Source organism: Anoplopoma fimbria, chromosome 12 (assembly GCF_027596085.1).
Source record: "Anoplopoma fimbria isolate UVic2021 breed Golden Eagle Sablefish chromosome 12, Afim_UVic_2022, whole genome shotgun sequence".
In the NCBI taxonomy this organism is placed as follows: Eukaryota; Metazoa; Chordata; class Actinopteri; order Perciformes; family Anoplopomatidae; genus Anoplopoma; species Anoplopoma fimbria.
Window position 1 is genome coordinate 18,399,592 of NC_072460.1, and position 22,358 is coordinate 18,421,949.

Here is a 22,358-nt window from a genome sequence, read left to right on the forward strand (position 1 = left end):
ATGTGAGCTGTAATGTCATGTGTCGGCTGCCTGTCTGATAGTTCACAGATGTTTGGGATGTTGACGTTTTGGGGGAAGAGCGCTTGAGTTGATCAGCGAGCATCACCGGGAAGAAGGGCTTTTATACTGTGGGGATGAAGCTAGAAAAGAACAAATCATTGTTATAATTAAAAACGAAATACTCTGAACTATATTTCATCGGAGCTACTTTGGGTATTAATGATAGAGAAAGTTTATATGAATTATGGCATGCTATCAAACTTTAGAGTTACATTAATGACATCATATGTGAACAAAAATAGCTATTTTTATATTTTTAAATCACTTGAGCCTACTTGATTACGGTATATTGGTTGTGTAATGTGTTCCCACGTTCATCCTAATATTTAAATATGTTGTTTTTTTTTACCCAAAAACGTTTCTACTCGAATACTCTGATTTATATTCTGGCTGATATACATTTTTAACACTTTGGCTCATTTGTGGAGTTCAATGCCCCGAATTAAAAATCTAATCAAGTTGGGATATTACATCCCCAAAAAACGATCAAAAATGGAAATTGTAAAAAGTTTTCCATGGGTGCTGTGTGTGTGTTTGTTTTGCTGACTGAGCATGTGCTCCTACAACAGGAAAGGAACGCGCCAGTGTCTGCGCTGCGTCGTGCGTAAATCTGGGGATTCCCTCAGGAGTGCACTTTTTATGAACTGTGACAGATCGCATCTCCAGGTTGGCAGATTGATTTCATAGAAATCCAATCCACTGAAGGAAACATGATAAACCCAACCATACATCTACTACACACACACAAAAAAAAACCCACACACACACACCTGAACCCCGTTTAATGGGTAGTTTAAGTAGTCGAACAGGTGATGAGCCCTGTCAGCACCCTGCTGTGTCACTGTCAAGTGTCAGACACCCGGGGGCAGCACCAGGCTGCACAGTCTGTCAAAAAGACTCGTGATAACCTCTTTGAATGAGGGGGGGGACTCAATTCATCACCTCCAAGCTCTACTTTTGCTTTTCTTTTTTTCTTTCCTCTTCTCTTCTTCTTCTTCTTCTTCTTCTTCGACGCATCAGGGAAAAGGAGAGGCGTGATCAGACACAGAGATGAACCCGAGCATTCAGTGTGGAAATAGACCCGCCTTCGTCTGAAAATAACCGCGGCGCCCTGAAACAGGAAACTTGTGCGCTTCACCTCTTGCCAGGCTTCACCGATGCGTTCAGTTGACAGTTGAGCAGGTTCCCAAAACAAAATCCACATCAGCGCCGCAACACCTCCAGCACTGGAAGGGAGTCGTTAGGAAGGAAAAAAACAAAAACAAAACAAAACAAAAAAACTTAAGACAGATGACCTCTTTTTACGACGAGAAGGATTTGGAGGAAGAGCTCAGTCGAGTCAACTGCCCCGATGAGGATTTGCAGTTTGAGTACTTGTTTGAATATGAACCACCTTGCAGCGACTTTGCTGCGGGAGATCAAGGTTTGTCTCTGGCACCCCGAGTTGACTCCTCTCCCTTTCTGGGTTATTTGAAGGCTCAGAATCAAATGTACGGCCTTTTGGGGATTATTTATGTGAATGCAGAAGAAAATCAGGAAGTCAATTTGACAGGCGTTTTGACTTGTGGTAGCCATGTGAGAGAAAAATGTCAACATGAAGAGGCTTTTTTTTTTTTTTTTTTTTTTTTTTTAGGTTGAGGATGTGTATTTTAGCTTTTCAAACGATTTGACTTTGATTTTTGTCTACGGGTGAAGTTATCTGTGTCATTTAGAGAGGTGCACATTAATGTCTGTGATGAATTATAGTGAGTTATTCTTTGGAATAATGGAAAATAGCCCTGTTGTGATGATGTTTCCTCTTCCCTCCCCCCTGCAGATGACCCCAACCTCGCACCTCACAAAATCCTCAACCCTGAGTCCGAGCAGGCCTTCCCTCTGGAGCAGGTCTCCCCTTACGGCATCAAGTCCTGCAGTCCCTCCTACAGTGACCACAACACTGAGGTTCTCTCAGGATATGAGAACCAGGAGGCCAGACACTACCTGGATGGTACCCGGCCTTCAGGCTTGGCTCTGAGCCCGCGGATCGAGATCACCCCCTCCCGTGAGCACTACAACCATGTTCGGGACTCCCTGCAGAACCACCACCTGAACATTAGCCCCAGACCCACCCTCACTGTGCCGGGCCATGATAACCTGTCGTACCGTGAGCCTCAGTGCCTGAGTCCCGCCAGCAGCAACTCCTCCACCAGCTGGCACTCGGAGAGTTACTCCCCCTGGGCGTCTCCTTGTGTGTCCCCCAGCAGCGGCCAGAACCCCGGAGACCTGTGCCCCAGATTACAGAACATCCACACTGGCTCCCCCGCACCTCCCCCGGCACCTCCCCTCGCACCAGCCTAGCGGAGGACGGCTGCCTGGGAACCCGCTCGCCCTCCTCCAAACCTGGGTCCCGTTCCACTTCACCGCAGGGCAAACGCACCTACGACATGTACAGGAATCCAGGCCTGGTCCCAGTGCACCGCTCCCGCAGCCCCTCCCCTCACAGCGGCCATGAAGATCACAACATAGGTGCCCACTATACACACAGCAGCCTAGCCGATGCCATGAATGGTTTTGGCAACGGGCAGCCAGGCCTGGTGCCCACTAAAATAGTCAAGACCTCCAACCAGGTCTACACTCTGTACCCAGAGAACCACACGGAAGGGAACTACTTGGTGTCCTGCGACCAGGACTTAAAAACCAAACCTGCTGCAGAGCCTTTCTTTGTAATGCCCCCAATCTGGTCCAAGCCGCTGGTTTCCAGCATCTGCAGGTAAATTGGCAGGAAGGTCAGGACATGTGTGTCTCATGGCTAACACAATCCACAAAATATATAACCTCTAAGAGAATAACATTAATGATTTCTATGACTTACATCGCTTTCTGTATTCTTTATGTCCTTTAGCATCCCTGTGGCTTCTCTCCCCCCGCTGGAATGGCCGATGCCCAGACGCACAGACCAGTATGAACTCCACATCGAGGTGCAGCCCAAACCACACCACAGAGCTCACTACGAGACAGAGGGAAGCAGGGGTGCAGTCAAAGCCCCCACAGGAGGACATCCTGTTGTGCAGGTACGGCCAACCGCAGGATTGAAATGAATAAAATCACTCATAGTCATGGAAACTAGTACCCAGTTTTGCATTTAACACTTCAATGCAAAGTGCTGAGCAACCATATGCAGGCATGCTGTCAGATTTGTACAGTGAAATACAGTAGCCTTCCAGTTTCTGGGAGCCTGAGGCGGCCCTGATGGGAGGGCTTGCGTGTAAAGGTGTTTCCTACTCATTATGCACTCGGCGGTGGTGTTATAGCCCCGGGGCCAGCTGTATGAAAAATGACTCTATGTGAGTTACTCTGGCTTCTCTCAAAGCACCTTTCCAATTTCTCACTTTCTAAAACAAATCATTAAAACATGCCCTAACCCCAGACGTATGACACACTGTAACCGCCCCGTAGCCTCATGAAAACCCTCAGAACTTAAACCCAGGTCAGTGAGCAATACAAGCTTTTTCTTTTTTTTTTTCTTTTGCCTTCCAGCTTAAAATAGTTCGCTGTTGTGCGCCCTCGCCCCCGTGGTTTTAACCACACAAACAGGCCTGTGTTCACGTTGTCCCCGACTTCCTCTTACACACTGGTTTGTTGACTACGTGGGTCTGGTATATTAAGAAGCTGACTTAAAGTGTTGAAACACTCTCCAGACACGTGTAAAAGAAAATGAATAGTGCCTGTGGTTAAGATAATTGTAGGAGCAGGGGGGGGAGTCTGCTAATATTTCTCTCACAGTCACAACACGGAATTGAAACGCAGCAAGTTGAAATTATCTGCTCGCTGTTCTGTCCCAAAATAGGTTCAACTTCCCTTTCTCTGTGTTACCGTGGCAACATTTCAAAGCTGTTTATGTTGGTTGGTCGTAGGGTCCTGTTGGAAATAATGCTTCTTTCGCTTCTTTTCCATTTCTGCCCATCCCTAAAGGCCTCACCCTGAGGTCGGTTCTGCCTGGTTTGCCAGGCCAATCAGATGGTCAGGCCTGGCTAGCCACAACTGCACTCCTTCACCTCCTCTCTCCCTTCCTCTTCTCCTCCGTCGCTCCCTCTGTTTTTCCTCCTTCATCCCTTCTCTCTCTTAGCCTCGTACCCTCCACTTTACTTTTCCTACACTGCTTTCTGTCATGACTCACTGCTCCTGCCACTGCCATGACAACCGGCCGACTGCTCACATGGCCCGTAGAGTGTTTGCAGTGGGCTTCCTCTGTTTCACCCCGTGTGTGTGTGTGTGTCGGCTACCTGGATTATATGGAGCCAGCATGCTCATTCATGTTGTCATCGCTCCAGCTCTCACATTCAGCAGCTGCTGTGAAGTCTGCCAGTTACATCCAGTCAGATAATCATGTTTTCTGACCACAATTAAAAGTAACAGTTCACACAGGAAAAAAAACCTTCTGGTGTGGAAATGCATCTGGTTTTAAGTAAACTGGTTATTTCCCAGGCATTAAGACTAACCGCAGCATACTTTTCTATAGTTTCAGTCTGTTCTATCTGTAGTGTTTGTGCAGTCGCTTTACAACCAGTTCTTTGTTATATTCTAACATAAAGGTTATGCACTACACTGTTTGCACAAAAACAGCATTTAGATGCAAGTTGATGCTTTGTGGTTTTTGCAGGTTTCCTCAGGTGGCACTCAGGTTAAAAGTAACATCTCTCTCTCTCTGCCTCTCTTTCTATCTCCAGTTCACAGCTTCACCTATCTCAAAACGTCAGTCAGGCTGGATGTTTATGACAGTTTCAGTCAGGACCTTTCATCTAGTTCTGAAAGAGCAAGCACAAGGCTGTAGGATGGGAGCTCTCTGCTGGTTTCTGTTCAAGGCTTCAGAAAGAGGACTCATGGGTTTACACGTGGGTCTGACACTGATTAGTTACCTCTGGGGGAAACAACATCTGGAAAGGCAGAGTTAGAACAAGCGGCTATGGAGAAAATCAACAAGTTTAAGGCGATTTAAGAAAATTTGTTTCTCTTTTCATTGCCTGGTTAAAAAAAGTGAAAAAAAAAGTTTGTTTTAATGCTTCTTTTATGTCTGCAGTTACATGGCTACAGAGGCAAGGAGCCGCTGGGCCTGCAGATCTTCATTGGTACAGCAGACGAGCGCATCCTCAAGCCCCACGCCTTTTATCAAGTCCACCGCATCACTGGTAAGACAGTTACAACTACCAGCTATGAGAAGGTTATCCACGGCACCAAAGTCCTTGAGATCCCCCTGGAGCCAAAGAACAACATGAGAGCAATGTGAGAATAGAATAATGTGCATTTGATTTCTTAATTATTTAACATCTTCCACCCAAACATGCATTTTTTTTAAGCATGCATTTTCAACTGTCAACTTTGCTCACATACTTATCCCTTCTCACAGAATCGACTGTGCTGGGATCCTGAAGCTCAGGAACGCCGACATCGAGCTGCGGAAGGGCGAGACGGACGTCGGTCGGAAAAACACCCGCGTTCGTCTTGTGTTTCGTGTGCACATACCTCAGCCTGGAGGACAGCACGTCTCTCTCCAAGTGGCCTCGCATCCTATCGAGTGTTGTAAGCAGCTACTCTTAAAACTATTTTTTTTATATGCTTTTCCCACTTATTTTAATTTAGTTTTTCTTAAAAATCTTTTTGACTCAGTGACGGATTTATTAATAATTACCATATGAATGCTTTTGAGGTCCCACCGCTGATGTTTTTATCAGTTAACAAAACTTTATACAAAATAAATGTAAAAAAAAGAGGAACCCACATTCAAATGAGTTTGGAGCTCGCCTGATAGTCCAGCGTCATGCACACAAAGATGTCTTTATGCAACCAGGGCTTCCATCCAGTAGGTGGGCGCTGCATGTGTCGGTGTATCTGTTTGTATGTGCGCAGTAGTTAAGTCTGTATTTGGGTACATCAGTGCATGTGTACACAGTGTTATTAAAGCCCCTGGTGTAATCATAACTCAAACAAGAAGGCCCTTTATCTAGCTTTGACTAACACCCTGGTCAAGACACAGCATTCATCATAAAATCATGACGCAGAATATGAAATATCGTTTTTTAATCGTCGTCTCCCATCTGTGTTCCGATCACAGAAAGGGCAGAACAACAGTTATTACCGGTATGTCGTAAGATGGACTTCAGAGCATTTGCAGTCTCATTGAAAACCAATCAAGTGTTAAGTTGCTCACAATGACACCTGTGACACATCTGTCCGGCCCGTTGATAAGCAGACTGTCAGCGATGGTGTGTTTGAGGAGGCAGGGCCCCTGCTGGTGTGATCCACTTTGTTTCATCCACTCGTGGTGTAGAAGGGCCGACAAACCTGTTCAAAGGTCACCGCGTTGTTTGTCGACACCTCAGCGCGCCTCAGTTAGTGTGGAGTTTCAGCTGAACTAATGGGTGTCAATAATGTAGAATACGAGGACTATTTAACCTCCCTACATTCAGACCCTCTACTGCTATTCCATCAGATGGAAACATAATTGATGCCCGTTGCATAAATGTATCCCTATTTTACATTAAAAAAAATCTGCCTGGCATATTTAGCATCATTGGCCAATTTGGGATGTCCACTAGAATTAAAGAAGGCCTGTGTGGTGGTACAATGTTTAAAGTTTAAAATGACACAGATTTAACATTTAAAACATGAAATAGTAGTATTTATTGCACATTGCACAACACTCTCCTAAATGATGACTTGACAGATTTACATTGCTGCTTATTCAAACTAAAAGCTAAGGCTGTGATGGTTGCATGACTCAGCATCACCCCTTTATATTAAAACACAGTCACCTCTTGGGTATACATTGCTTGTGTACCTGTGAGATATCAATACAGAGCTTTCAAATAAAATTTTAGAATCTTGTTTTCTCGCTAGTTTACGGGCTGCGACTAACAATTATTTTCATTATTGTTTAATCTGCGCCTTACTTCTTTGATTAATCAATTAATCAAATAACTTATTTTGTCTGACCGGCAGTCTAAAGCCCAAAGATATTCAGTTTACAATAATATAAAATAGAGAAAAAAAGTTAATCGTCATACTGGAGGATTTTTGTCAAATTTTCTAAATAATTATTATTTTTCCAATCAATTCTTCCAGTGATCATTTCAGTTCTACTTTTGGTAAATACTAGTTAATGTGCTAAATATTCTCCTTGTGTGAGTGTGTGTGACATCAGATAGACAGTAAATGTAACACACCGCCCCTCTGTGTGTTTCCCGGCAGCCCAGCGTTCAGCACATGAGCTTCCCATGGTGGAGAAGCAGGACATGGACAGCTGCTCCGTTCTGGGCGGCCAGCAGATGATCCTGACTGGGCAGAACTTCAGCTCCGATTCCAAGGTCATTTTTTTGGAGAAAACTCAGGGTGAGTTCCATCAGATCGCATCATCTGTGGCATCATAAGCAACCTGTGAGAAAGAGTCATATTTTATATTCAAACAAGATTTTTACAGGCTTCTAGAGAAATACATTGCCAGGAAACCGATGACTCAACTTATAACACATGTATGCTTTATGCATCTGCTAGTTCTGCTATTACAGATCAAAGAGAAACAGTCACACCACAATCCAAGGGATAACAATGACTCATAAGTATCCATGTCTGTGTATAACACGTTCAAAGCTTTCAGAATTTCACCACCGTCATTGTATAGCTGGAGCCACACGAGTAATTTGCATGATCCAAATGATAAAACTGCAGTCTCACTTCCCTTAGCCCTGTTCTTCCTCCATGTCTTCCATGATGTCTTATCACGACTCAGATTGGCCTTTTGTTGTGTGATTAATAGTTCTGTGTGTCACGTGACATGCCACACGTTTGTTTAGGCCTCTGGTTTAAACTTAGTACATCTGGATGGAAGGAAATGATTTATTTTTATGGTTGGGAAATACTTTAAAAAAAAAATACTGTTAGTTATGTAATGTTCAGTTCTGTCAAAGGTGGACAGTTATGTTAAAATACTTGTCTCATATTGTGACTCACTGACTCCACTGCTGTCTGAGAGCTTTGCTTTTTTTAAATGCCTATGCTACCTCCACTAAAAGTTGGGCCCCGGCTACTCTTTTCCTTTTTTGCCTCCTCTCCGGGGTTCCCTGCCGCTGTGTAACGACACATCTCAGTAATGGATAGTAAGACAGATAGATGGAAAAAGAAACCTGACGCAGAAGGAATGCCATTATTTTGGAGAGTTTCTGTATGACACAAAGTTCTGGACCAATGCAGCTGTGAAATCCCTCTGAATGAGAGACAGCTGTCCTTGGCTGGAGCCCCCCTGGCTCCGGTGCTTGGACAGGGAGGGTTGTACGGAGCGAAGGACAGCTACCCCGGCCAAGCCAAGCCGGCCCGGGCTCTCTCTCCAGTTCCTCTCGTTCGCTCCTCCTCAATCATCCCCAGAGGGAGAACAAGAGTCGGGGTATCCCTGAGAGTAGAACTGCAACAAAACGCAAACAAGTACAAACGCCAAGAAAGCAGTAGTCATCACGTTTTGAAAGACGTGGAGAGAGTTGATCATAAAAAACAAAGTTTAGAAGAAAAGTTGGCAAGGTGTGTGGAATCCCCCTTTCTCCTGCTGACTCATTTAAGCCATGTGTTGTTAATTTGACAGAGGGTTTCCCACCTACAGTAACGGTCAAACAGAACTCCCTACAGCGCGTGTTGTATCACTAAGGCATATGGAGTTTACATTTACCAGCACATTAAGCTTTCTGCCTTTTTCACCGAAACAAACGCTTAAATGTTATCTGATGAAGTGCTAGGTAACATTACATGAACCATAATCGTGACAGACGTGAAGCAGAGCAAAGCCTGCAGTTCTCATCAAATCCCTGCTAATGATGTGTGTCTGTCAGTGCTGCGTTCAAGAGCTCAAAGGTGTGTCTGTCACAGCCACTTGTGTTTCTGATTACTGTAAGGCTGCCCGTGTGGGCGGGGTTAACCTGCAGACCATCTCTACCTTTTCCTGTGCTTGATGGCGTGACAGGAAGTGGATTTAAAAATGATATTATCTACATGCACAATGAGGCCTTTTCATTTTCATTCATTTGAATGAAATGTTGCCAGACAGACGTTATGGTTGCTACACATCTACTGCATATAACTGTACTTACATTAGTGGAATAATGAACCAGTGTTTTGAAAATACAAAGACTTCAGAATAAGGCTATTTCTTGATTGCTCGGGATCCAGCATTTTCCTAATTTACAAGCTACAGACTTGCAGAACTATTCCACCGTCTAGTGCATCTTGAAACAATCAACCTTACCACATTGAGTTAATTACCACATTGTGTAAAACTGGTTTCTCACTTTTCTCTCTTTTCTTCTATCTAGATGGGCAGCAAATCTGGGAAATGGAAGCAACAGTGGACAAAGACAAGAGCCAGCCTGTATGTATTATTTAGAAACTGTTTGTTAAATATTCGAAATGCACCAAGAGAGTCAATTGTCATGATTTAGTAGATCAGTTCAAACAAAAAGTCCAGTTTCAGCACATAACAGAGCGCTTTCTTGCAGAGTATGCTGTTTGTGGAGGTGCCGTCCTACCGAGACTCGTCCATCTGCCATTCTGTCAAAGTGAACTTCTACGTCATTAATGGCAAGAGGAAGCGCAGCCAGCCTCAGCATTTTTCCTACACACCACTGTCATGTAAGAATGCTGATTAGCCTCTTTGTGCTATGATTATGTTACAGCGTTGGAGTTGAATGTACAGCCATTATAATGGTTATTATTGTTATGAGTACATGGAAAATCTTAGAAGCAGAAAATTATTTTTTTAAAGCAAACACCACTTCCTTCAGAATGTTTAGAGCCATCTCTCTGTTTTTTTCAGCTCCATCCATCAAGACAGAGCCCATAGATGAATATGAACCAGACCACATGGGTTTCACCGTGCCTCAGATCTTGGGCTTGTCCCCCCACTCCTACTACCATAACCCTCGCAACGTCCTCCATCCAGACAACGGCCTGGTCTCCAGCATGGCCTCCTGCCAGCGTCTCAGCTCCAGCCTTCCAAACCAAGACGCACGTTTCCAGCAGCAGAGCCCGGCCATCGTCTACTCCCGCGGGGGCAAGAGTCTGAGCGGCAGCCCCGGCCTTTACCAGCAGACCGGAGGGTTGATGCCTGACTCCCACCGGTCGGTCCTGGTCCACACAGGCTCCCCGGCTCAGGCTGTAGGTCCCATCGGTGCGGGCCAGCACCCTTCTATCATCCAGTTCTCCCCCACCAACCACCACCTACTTCGGGGAGGTGACCCTCAGCCTCTCACGGCCCCGCAGCCCGACAGCCAACAGATCATCTACTGCGATAGCTACTCCCCACAGGCAGCCGCCGCCCACTCTCCCACATCCCCCCAGGATCAGACAGCGGTGACCCACCCTCAGCACTACCCCACCGTCATACAGCAGCAGACGTACGTGCAGAAGGGGCAGCAGAAAGGCCGGGCTCCACCTGGCACGGAGGAGATGGAGGCTCCAGGAGAAGGACAGAGGAGGGTGACGGTCAAGGAGGAGAACTTGGACCAGGCCTACCTAGATGATGGTGAGTGTAAGTTCATGCTTTTATACTCTGCGTGAGTGGGATAGCTTGTTGTGTTCACATTGTGTGTCTTTATCCGCTAATCGTTGTGAGGTGGAAAAAATGAGCTGGCAGACAAGTGATGGATATGTGCAATTCCTTCTGTTGAAGGAGATGGATGATAAGAAATTTGACTTTTCCTAAGAACAATTCAAGGATATTTACAGTATGATCTACGTGCTATAGTATCCCCTCTGAACTAAGCCAACAGAAAAAGCTCACACTGTTAAAACAATCTTGCTGGGAGGTGTAGTTATGTTCCACTGAAGGTGGAAATAACAGGGATTATGAGTCATATGTTTATACTTACTCTTGTCAACCCCATTACCCTCTGACAGAATTAATGTCAGGCCACATCCAGCCGCAGGCAGGAGGTTGAACCTCTTCCTCAGTTGTGAGTTAAAAGGTTCTCCAAACTATATGATGTTCTATCTTAACTGGGTGTCAGCCCAGTGAGGGTCTGAAGGGAGGTTGAGGTTGTCATAATCCTGTCGCTCCATTCAAAAAAAGCTCACTCCTCTGGTCGCAGGGGTTCATCTGGCAGCTTCGCACATCAGGAAATAAGCTTTTTTCTCTCTATCACGCATTAGAGACAGAGAGGGAGGGTGAAAAAAGTGTCACTCTGCTGGCCGCCTGGACATGTTGACACTGTTATGAAGTGAAAAACAACTTCCATGGCAACCATTGTCAAACAGTGGAACGGGCTGCCTGGGAGAGCTGGGGAAAGCCTCTTTGTTTGTTATAGTTGGCCGGGGCTTCTCCTTGGCCTTGCGCCCCTTGATTCTGTGGGGGAACCCACCAGAGGATTAGCTTTTTTTCCGTCCACGGGATTCTGCCAATCTGGCACAAGAAATTCCTATTTGCAGCTGCTCTCCTACAGAAGTCCAGGCTGATCCCTGTAAGATAGCGGGAGGGTGGAGGGTAGTTCGCAGGAAAAAGGGAAGGGGCTGTGTGTGTGTATGTGTGTGTGTGTGTTTCAATGGAAAAAGTGAAACGAAGAAAAAAGGCCAGCAATGGAATTTATGTTTTTGGATGGAACTTGCAGGGTTTCCCTCCGCAGTAAACAGCAACAGGGCTGTGAGTTGCTGAATTAACACAGAGTCAGAGGAACAGTCGGACTGTTTGATCCTCCCAAATCATCGAAACGTGTTGACCGCCAGTCGGCTTCGCCAGGTTCCTCTGCATCTTTGTTTAATTCAGGTTTTAATTCTAAATGGCACACTATCTTGTGGAAATCTTGCCAAAACTAATTGCAGAATTAGCATTTACTTTGTTTTATTTCACTATTTAACTTCTTCTATCCATATATCTGAAGGTGATTTCCAGTATTTTACAATATAATGATTGCCACTTCTATAATACCACATTCACGAATGTTTAAACTATATTCATAATGCTGGATAGTCTGTATCCTCTTGCAGGTGTTGATACACCCACCCACATTATTGTAACATCTACATAGCAATGCTTTAGTGATAAAAATAAGGGGGACTTCCCGATATTCAAAATATATTTTTAAAAATGTTTTAAACAACGAGTGAGAAGATAAGTGAGTCAAAAGAAATCCCCCTCTGTGTATGAGTGCAAAGTTTGAGTCGTTAAAGTTATGACCATCAAACAAGTCTTCACCAAAGTGAGATATAAACATTACTCATAGATACATGTGTTTCAGTCTGTTGTCATTTGTGTAGAAAGGATGATGCCACATCCTGGTATCGTCACAGTGTTGTGGTCGCTAACTGTCACATCTGTACATGCTTGAACTGTGTCAACTTTAGTGAAGAGTGTTAACTGAAAGGCAGGTATTTCATTTTGTGCCCAAATTTGGCTCATAATCTCCCACACAGAGGGCTTGTATCTCCAGCCCTCACACAAGTTCCCATGCCTCCTGTTGTTGCTCAGACAAGACAAAGTCTGTTAATAAATAAATAAATGCAAATATCAATATATTCAGCTGAAAAAAAAGATACCTGTGTGGGAGCCTGCTTTGCCTTCGGACCCTAAAGGTCAAGAACATCCAGCACGTCTCACTGTGTGCTACATAGTTTGTGAAAACAGTAAAAATAAAAAAGAGCAAAAGGCATAGTCTACAAAGGCTGAGAGTGACAGAATTAGTGGGTGTGGAATAAAGCCCAGAGGCAGTGGAGCAGGTGAAATTGTTCCAGCAGGTAGAGATCAGGAGCGGGAGAGATAAAGCACACAGCAACAGCCTGGTGGACACGCATTAGTCTCAGCTCACTTCCATCTCATTTGAAAGGCTTGATCAAATACACAGCTTTGCTACAACTGCAGTGATGAGCGCATGAAAACTGCTTTAAAACCGCTTTAAAACCGTTACATTGTTAAAGTTACAAGTCATTTCAGTTCGTTTGTTGATGTGTGTACGTTTCTGTCAGCCTCAAGCAATACTCACATTCATCAGTTGCTGTAATTGGTCCATACTCTCCATACTGTGACGAGATCTCTTCCAAGAGCAGGTTGTTCTTTAATCACAAGTTAAAGGTTCGATCCCTCTCGCCTAATGTCCGCATGTTGAATTGTTGAGTGAGCAAGACACTGAACTTTAAAAGGACCCAGAGGTCAAATTTCGTGTATGTACCTTTTATGTTTATGACGATTCTAATAAGTCTAAAGTGTTTCAGCATGCTAACAATAGCTAAGAAATACTAAAAGAAACAAAGGTACGAAAAGAAAGTACTACAATTGAGGCTGAAGGGAATGGGCAAAATATTGGACAAATTTAAACTTTGACCTGTTGGTGGCTTTAGATGAAAAGTCATGCGGTTGCCAAAGTTATTAAAATTGATCCTGTGGGGAACTTAAATGTTTACCTAATATTAAAACAATCTAGCCAAGAGTTTTTGGGACTCAAAAACATAAAAAAAATTCATCCTAGCGCTACGATTTAAAAAGATCACAAAAGTTATGAGAATTCATCCTCTGGGGACCATGAATGTCCATACAATATTTCATGGCAATCTACCTAATAATATAATTGTTTAAGTGATGGACCGTTTGACCAACCAACCAGTCCAAGACATCACCATCCCTACAGCGATGATGCTAGCATGGGTGAAAATGTATTGGTAAACTAATCTGAAGCTGTTTGGGTGAATCAAATGAAGTTGGTATCTTCCAAAGTTAGCTTTTATTAGTGCCAAATTGCCTCTTTGTGTTGCCATAGACTGTGTTGCTGATCTTTGTTGGAAGGATAAAAGCACAAAGAGGGAATTACTAAAAAGGGACCGTTGAAACAACTGAGTATTTCTGATGTTACTAAGCAACTCCACTTTGACCTCCTAGTTATCGCCATAGCAAAGGTATCAACTTTGTATAAATAAAGAAATAATTAGGTGTGTTTACTAGCTATAGTTTACTATTTTTTTAACATGCCAAAGAAAAATAAGCTCACCGTGCATGCACAGAATCTTCTTCTCTGGTGTTTGATATACGCCTTTATTTACCTACCGGCCCGGCGATCGTTTGGAGTTGTTTCGGGGTTTTTAGTGTGTACGGAGATATTTTGTCAAACAAAGGTCTTGTGGACAGCATTTTATTTCAAAACGGAGAGCAAAATTTCCGTTATTATCTGTAACTGTGTAGACAGGTAAATATCTGTATTGGTGTAGACAGGGCCTAACTCTGACTCCTGGAACCTTTGGAATATATTTATGCACAGAGATGGATCAATCTTCCATTGGAATCATATTAGAAAGAGATCTCTTCACAGCTAGTTTAGTAAAGAATCAACAATAACAGCAACCGATAACTCATTTTAAATATGATTGAGTGCGCATTGTTTGAATGCATCACAGAAATGTAGGCACTGAAACACCATATCTGTGGTTAGATTGGTGGTTAGCTGTCAGTCCGCTAACTCTACTTTCTCTTTAGTCTCTTTGGTTTCCAGCTTTATTTTTTAGCTGACATTACAATCCCTCGTTAGCTATGAATGTTTCTGTGCATGCTTCTACACACAAACACATACACTGTAGTAACATGCAAATACTTGCAGACACACAAACACGCACATTCCAGCTCGCAGCAGGCAGTGTGCAGTGACTGAGTCAGCTACTGTACAGGGTGTCTCTCTCTCTCACCCTCTCTCTTTCTCTCTCTCTCTGTCCTCACACTGTCGGTTGGTAAACAGTGCAGCTCATTGGTGCAGAACTCAGGAGCCAGACACTTACCTATTGAACAGACTAGCCTGAGTGTTCCCCGGGCCAGCCTCAAATAGCTGATCCGTGCCAACCCTTCATTAGATTCAGTAAAGCCCCACTGTATGCTGTCCCACTGCGGCACTCCTGCTGCTTCCCTGAGCTTTTTTTATGCTCAGGGAAAAATCCTGTGGCACCGTTGGGGAGATGAAAGTTTCTTTAAGGCATAAGGTGTCAGAGGGAATTCTACTACAGACTAAAATAAACAGGGACGCTGACGTTGTGACGACAGCAGAGCACCCGGTTTGGCTGCTGCTGCAGTTTTTGCAGCCCTCTGATTTTTCTCTGGCTATAAAATGTGCTCAGTGTTGAGCTGCTGTAATGGGTTGTTTCTCTTTCACATCTGCAGATGATCAGATAGAAAGAGAGAGAGACGGACAAAGATCGGTTTGTTGGATAGGAGAGGACATCTGTCTCGTAGCTTAATTAGATTTCATAATACTTCACTGCAGTTGTGGGAATTACTTCATCATTTCAATTCTAAGTAATATTTTCTCTCCAGACGCAAATGGATCCATATGCTTCTATTTGCACCTCCTAACTATTTGTCTGCTAACTCATTTTTTAGCTTGTTAAGTGGCGAGCTGTTCTGCCCTCAACAATTTCTGAGCTGCTAAGAGATGGTGTTATGTGGGTAAAATGGTGTCTGCTTTCATTTAACATCTGTTTTATTAGTTGCACTCTTTGCCTCGCAATCAAGACTTTAAATAGAGCGAACATGAGCCAACTGAATAAAGTCCCTAAATCTCTTAAGTAAGGCAGTGCAAGGTAGCAACATTCAGTATTTTTGGACAGCGGGATGTTCATTCAATGGTGAATCATGTTGATGGCTTAACAGTTTTCATCTTTTATTCATCCTATTGAGTTTAAGGGAATGCTTTGATTTATAAGCCGTCTTACCAATAGTTAGAATAGATAAGAAGATTGATACCACTCTCATATTTGTCCACTGAATATGAGGCTACAACCAGTAACTAATTAGCTTAGCACAGCTTAATTTAGCTTTGCACAAGGACTTGAAATGGGGTAACAGCTAGCCTGACTCCGTCTTGTTGCCTTTTCCCCTTATTTTAAGTCTGGCAGCTATAGCTTCATATTCAGTTTTACAGAGAGTGGTATCAATCTTCTCATCTAACTCATGGCAATAAAGCCAATAAGTATAACTGGAACGACATATTTTTAAAATGTAATACTCAACAAAACTATTGCAAAATGTGTACACCAATAACTTTTTTACAAACTGCTAAATAATACTGATATTGAGATTTTTTACATTTTTAATTTCAGTTGAAGAACCCAATCCCATTACCATGGTTACAAAATCACAGACACAATGTGATCTGTAATGGCCTGGTTACAGGCAAAAAGCTTTTTTGGCCCATATTGAAATACTTCTATTACTCATCGGCCCTAATGAGTTCCCCGAGGCATGGTGGCAGCAGCAGCCTATGATGTCTCCAAGTGCCAGTGTACACACATAGACACACAGTAGGCTTCCAGTCCTGCAGGGCTCCCAGATAAACACCACGGTGACATATCACACATACTCTACAGTCTTTCCTACTAAATGCAGAACTACCTGTTGAAAGTGTGACTTTTTGTCTGTGTTCAAACAAAGGCGAGCAGTTCCAGGTAGTAACACTTCCTCTTCACATCACCGCTTGGATGTCGGTGGTTATATAATTAGCACATACACAGCAAAGCTTCTAGTACTTACATTATGGAAAATATAAAGAATCTGTTATTCCAAACAGAAATTCAATATTTTATTGTAACTGCATTACACAGGTTTCATGCCCAACCCCACTGTTTATCATGATTCTATTTTTGGAAACATGACACCAAAAGTTTCCATTTCAACGGTCCCCTTTCGTTGAGGTGAATACACACCCTTTGAATCATCCGAGCAACAGGGTGTTATCATTTATAGGCTCATGCATAGCTCTACCTCTAGTGGTAACTCAACATTAATGCAGTCTTTATCCAACCTCCATCAATGCCCTGCACAGATATGTCAATCAGACCATAAGGTATATGTCACAGTATTTATGTAATTTAATCAATTTTACTTTTTGATGTTGGCTGTTTTGAAACTATTTTGGAATGTTACTGTAAAATGAATTAAATCTATCCAGTCACTGTTCACCATCCTTCTCTTTCTTTGCTTTACAGTGAATGAGATCATAAGAAAGGATCTGACCGGCGTCCAGGCCAGAGGGCAGACATAGAGGACGGACCCGAGCAGGAAATTACAACATACCCCCCTCCGCACCCTCCGACACACACACACACACACACAAAGACATGGTCTTCAACCTACCAGGAGGTGACGCACATCCACCAACAATCCGACCTTCTCTTCCTCATTTTCTTTTGCCATAGAGAAAGAAATATAAGCTCCCGGCTGCTGTGTTTGCTTTGGATGTTTTCCTACAATAAACCGTTTCATTTGGCAAACAGAAGAATTCATAAAGTCTGCCACAGACACCTAACAGGTTTCCAACAGCCGAAACTACAGGCAAATGTGCCTTGTTTTTTATATTTCATTATCTGTTGAAGTTTGGATGCAGTTTGTTTTACAGAGGAATAGAGATAAAATGAAATAAAGCTTTAGCCATACTGTTCAGGTAATGAACTCCCACCTGTTTGCCTCAATACTAGTTACTGATAGTTATGTAGCAGTTTAAAATTTGTGGATTTTCTTTTTCAAGTAAATTGATTGGTCAATAGCTTGATTTCGTACCAAAGATTCAGCCCAAATATTAAATATCAAAAATCTTTTTTTCATTCTTCTTGCACAAAATGTGTTGACTGTGTGTAACTTCATATGCAAAATTTACATGCAAAGATTCTCCTAAGCCTACATGCTGATCATCTCATTTTTAGTGCAGTTTTCTGATTGAAGTGAAGCGCACACTGCCTTAACCAAATACAAATGACCTCCTAAAATGCACTGTCTTCAATAACAGGGGGTCAATGTTATTTCTTTTTTACATAATATTTGAGTCATGTGAATAATGTACCATTTTATATTAGTAAAATATATATTGCATTATATTCAGGTTATAATGCCAAAGTGGCTTCACAGGGGCCTGCCATTCTACAACGATAGCATGCGTCTACATTTTTTTTATGTTTTCTTTGCTCGAGTTGATTTTATTTTCCAATCTTGCATTGAAAATAATTTTTAAAATGTATCTGAAGTCTGGCTCATGCAAGCTGAAATAACAGATTTTGTACCCTAAAATTTCAAGGTGGTCTTATTGCTTTTTTTAATCCAATATTATGTCTATCTTATTTGTATTGCTCTTAAAATTGATTGTAATTACATATGTGGCTGCTTCCACAGTCTAAAACAAAATATTCCAAAGCTTATATTTTGTGTATTATTTTTTTGTATAGTTGAATTTTGAGTCTATCCATAATGACAATCGTTATACTCAAAGCTACATTCCTGCCTATGCAGAAGCGTCATGCTTTCTGAAGTAAAAAGCAATGGGATGTCATTGTACTTCATACACACTGTAAGCACAGTAAGGGAACACAGTGTGTATAACTCATGTGCTAATACAGCTTGCTTTGACGGGAAAGGCTGTAATTTAAAAAAAATATTTTTGTAATATTTCACTGAGTGAATTGGAGTATATTGAAAGTGCATAGTGCCATTTTCTATGATTTTAAAGAGAAAAATGTTGCAAGTGAAGTAAAGCGCTAAAAACAAATAATGAAGGGAAAATGTAAGACTTAATCTCGGTTTTTAATAAAATGCACCTATTTGATATAAAATAAGATTTTATTTTGTAAGATTAGTAAAGCTTATATTGATCTATAAGTGATGTTTCTCATTGAGCCAGTGCATTTGACATTTCTTGAATGTAATCTATATTAAATAATGTTTCCCCTTTTCTGTAAATATTAGAGTGTAATTGTCCACGTCTTATGATTAAATAGAAACAATTTGTTGTCTGTTTAGTATCTTCTACATGTGTTGTGTTTATAATATACACAAAGTTCTAGTTATCATCATATCTTATGTTTGTTACAATGTAAAACTTTTTTCTGAAGTGAATTATGATACATTACCTAAAATGTTTAAGTCTGCCCTTAATAGGTTATATTTTTGTTTCTACATTTGTTATTATTTGACAATCTTTAAAGAGATCATTGGTAATGAAAATGTTATTAATACTGTCTTATTTTATTTTCTCTGTTGATGTTGTTGTGTCTACTAGACTTTGTGCGGCCTTAAAAAAATCTGTTTCATGCTATTTTTGTATCCTTAAAAGTAGCAATAAAAAAATAACCATATACATCATGATTGTCTTCGTTTTGATGCATTATTCATCTGCAGTAACTTTCCTGAATGAATTGATGCATGAATGAATATTAAACATGCATTTAAGGTCCTGACCCCAGAACATAATGTGGTCAGTTAGTAATGTCAGTGTGTGCAGAAAAAAGACGGCTCAAAGGTGTCTCTCCTCTCTCTATGCTCCCTTTTATGAGAGAAAAATTAAAAATGAGTAGACCCATAGTAGACAGTGACTCATCAAGTGCTCCTCTCATGTCCTGAACAGACAGACTATTGGGAGTCTCAACAAGTTTGTTTATAATTTATTTCACTTAACAGTTTAACCCAGTAAAATGATGTGCTATTTACATAGACACGCATATCCGTGTACAGTGCACACACAGTTTCAAACCCCATTCCTCCCTTAAATAACAAATAACAACTACAAGGGGACTACCGTTACCCCGGGAGGCTGCAGTTGTTATGGAGACTGCTTGTTTGGTGCTTGGTCCCCGTGTCGGAAGGAGGACTCTGTGAATGAACCTTGTGTTCAGGAAGTCTCTGGTAATGACATCACCGGGGGTAAAAAAGCAGCACGTGGGCTTCTCTGCATGAGCCGTCTCATACAGCCCACTCATAGAGAGATGCCACGATGACTCACGCGCCCTTTAGCACTGGATGGTGTAATGAGTTCGGAGCGAATACAGATTTACTGTGTGAAATCGAAGAAGAATGAATTACATAATGAGCTTGGCATTCCATTCAGCTCGCTTTTTCTGTTATCAAAAAAAAGACTGAGCTCATCGCGACATTAAAGGGCATCAAGTTTCCCAGGCCCACAACAACAGCTACATTTATTTTCAACTGTAAATTAAAACCTACACATGCATTTTGAATGACCTATGTAACCCATGTGTAAAAAGCTGAATTGGCAGTTTTAATGATTTTTACCAACCTTTTAGTCCACCATTCAGGTGTCTTGATATGGTGTTACAGAGGTATAAAGTATTTTTAAAAAGTGACACTGTCAGCTGCTGAGCAATGGTATAATGAGCTGTTTGTGGGGAACAAAGATGACATTGTCCTTTTGCAGACACTTCAGAAAAACTCCACATTCATTTTTCAGAGACATGAGTCAGTTTCCTGGGCTTCAGGTGTGTAAATTCCCCTTCTGAATGCTAAAGTAGGTCGTCTTATTGAAATATTAGTTCGGTTACAGATGGAAAAAAGTTGCATCAAAACATTATCTAAATTAAAGCAATGATTACATATGTCAATCCTAAAGTTGTATGATGTTATTTTTAATCTGCTGTCTTTGTTTCAGTAAAAGAAATATGCAACCGGTTTCTCATTCTTTTATGGTAAACTTTCTAAGATAATCTCAATTCAACACATGAGAAAAATAGTCAGGAAATGTACTCAGAGGGCAAAATGCAGGTCTAAAGATCAGTCCTTATGAACTGTTTATATGAAATGATGAAAAGGCAGATATGCATGGAAACACTGTATGTACACGTATACAACTGTATGTTCATACCCTGTATTATAGTAACAGCTAGTGTAGCAGGAGAAAACAAAAAGTGAGTGGTGTGCTCTGCTAATGTCCTGCAGGGGGAGACAAGAAGTTATGAATGTGATCCAGAAGCACTAGAAGCGGTTCAGCAGCACTCCACTGCAATCAAGAGAAACGTTATAGAACAGAAGGGAGTACTTCAACATAGTGTATATTTTCCACTGAACAGGAAAGTTCAGTCAGAATAGCAAATTGAATGCAATGAAGCACATGTCAGCAGCTTACAAAAGCTTCTTTGACAAAACAGCTGTATGCTATATTTAACTATTCTATAAGACATTTTTTCATTTCAACAACTGCAGCGTATTTAACCATTTTATAAGTTGTATTGAAATTCTAAAAGAGATTATTCTAAAAGAGGTCACATAATGAGTCTGTTATAGGCAGACCCATTCATAGCAACTTCTGAGGACATAAAAAAAAAAAGCCTTTATTATACTGCCTCAGCAGGCCACAGTTTCTTTTGGATCAAGAGGAAGCATAAATAAAGGAGCAGACAAAGGCACAAAAACAAATTTGACAAACGCTGTAGAGCGTCTTTATCTTCAGCTGCTGGTGCTGCTGGTGTCATTTGTGTGTTTTGAAGCTAAATGTGCATTTGTGGGGACCAGTATGAGGAAAGAATTATCTAATCTTACATAAACATAATGGTGCATTTTATTATTAATATCATGACATTAACCAGCCAACACGTCTTAGTATGGACCGGCATGGAAAGGAGTGTTAATAGAGAGCTGTGTATGTTGTATAGATTGTTAAGCCCTTTGAAGCAACTGATTGTGTTTGTGGGCTATTGTGAGGGAGCAACTCTAGTCAGGCACAAGTCATTTTTACCAACCCGCATTTCAATTTCAATCAGGGACGAACCACTTTGACTTGAACATGAACACATTTTACAATCAGCAAAACACATTAATGCATCTCTCTCTTTGGCCCTCCATATAAACTGATGTCCAATATCAGCTAAAGATAGTTCCAAAGTTTAAACTAAGGCTTTAAGTTCTGAGCCCCTTCTATAAATAATAAGTTGGTTTTGACCAGGTGGACACCTCCAGTTCTGAAAAGTGAGGCCCAAGTGGATGTGCCTTACACCTGCATTCTTTCTTCTGGCCAGCAGGGGGAATCCTCTGGTTGCAAAAGGTCATAAAAGTCTGATAGAAAATGTACCTACTTCACATTTGATTTATTACCTAAACATTTTTCTAAAGAGTTTATAGTCTTACTATACTAAAATGTGTCTGAGGACACCCTCAGTAAGACAAAAAAGATGACAAAATACTTAATATAATAAATGCTTTCTTTTTTTAAACGTTCTATTGTATATCAGCTGTCTTCCATTTCAGCTTACCCCAAAGCTCAAGATCCAGCCTTCATTCAAAAGTCTGACCCGAACTCGAGGCTTCAAAACCTTGTTTTATTATTATTATTATTATTATTATTATTATTATTATTATTATTATTATTATTATTATTATTATTATTATTATTATTATTATTATTATTATCATAACCAGATGGTGAAATCCCACTCCTGTTTCGAGGTGAACGGTGACATCAGAAGTGGCCCTGATGCTCATTAAGTCAGAGGAAACAACAGGCTCCAGTGGTAAATACAGCTGCCGCCCACCAACAACAACACAAGCA

At 41.6% G+C, this 22,358-nt stretch overlaps 1 protein-coding gene across 1 annotated transcript; it reads left to right on the forward strand.

Annotated features, from left to right (window-relative positions):
* The first annotated feature begins 1,086 nt into the window (after positions 1–1,086).
* On the forward strand, positions 1,087–17,617 carry nfatc2a (nuclear factor of activated T cells 2a). The gene is given in 11 exon segments (XM_054609314.1): positions 1,087–1,483; positions 1,877–2,353; positions 2,356–2,809; positions 2,942–3,110; positions 5,117–5,319; positions 5,444–5,616; positions 7,285–7,425; positions 9,390–9,445; positions 9,573–9,705; positions 9,890–10,597; positions 17,023–17,617. Coding segments are annotated over 11 exon segments (2,703 nt in total). The 5' UTR covers positions 1,087–1,350; the 3' UTR covers positions 17,079–17,617.
* The last annotated feature ends 4,741 nt before the right edge of the window (positions 17,618–22,358 follow it).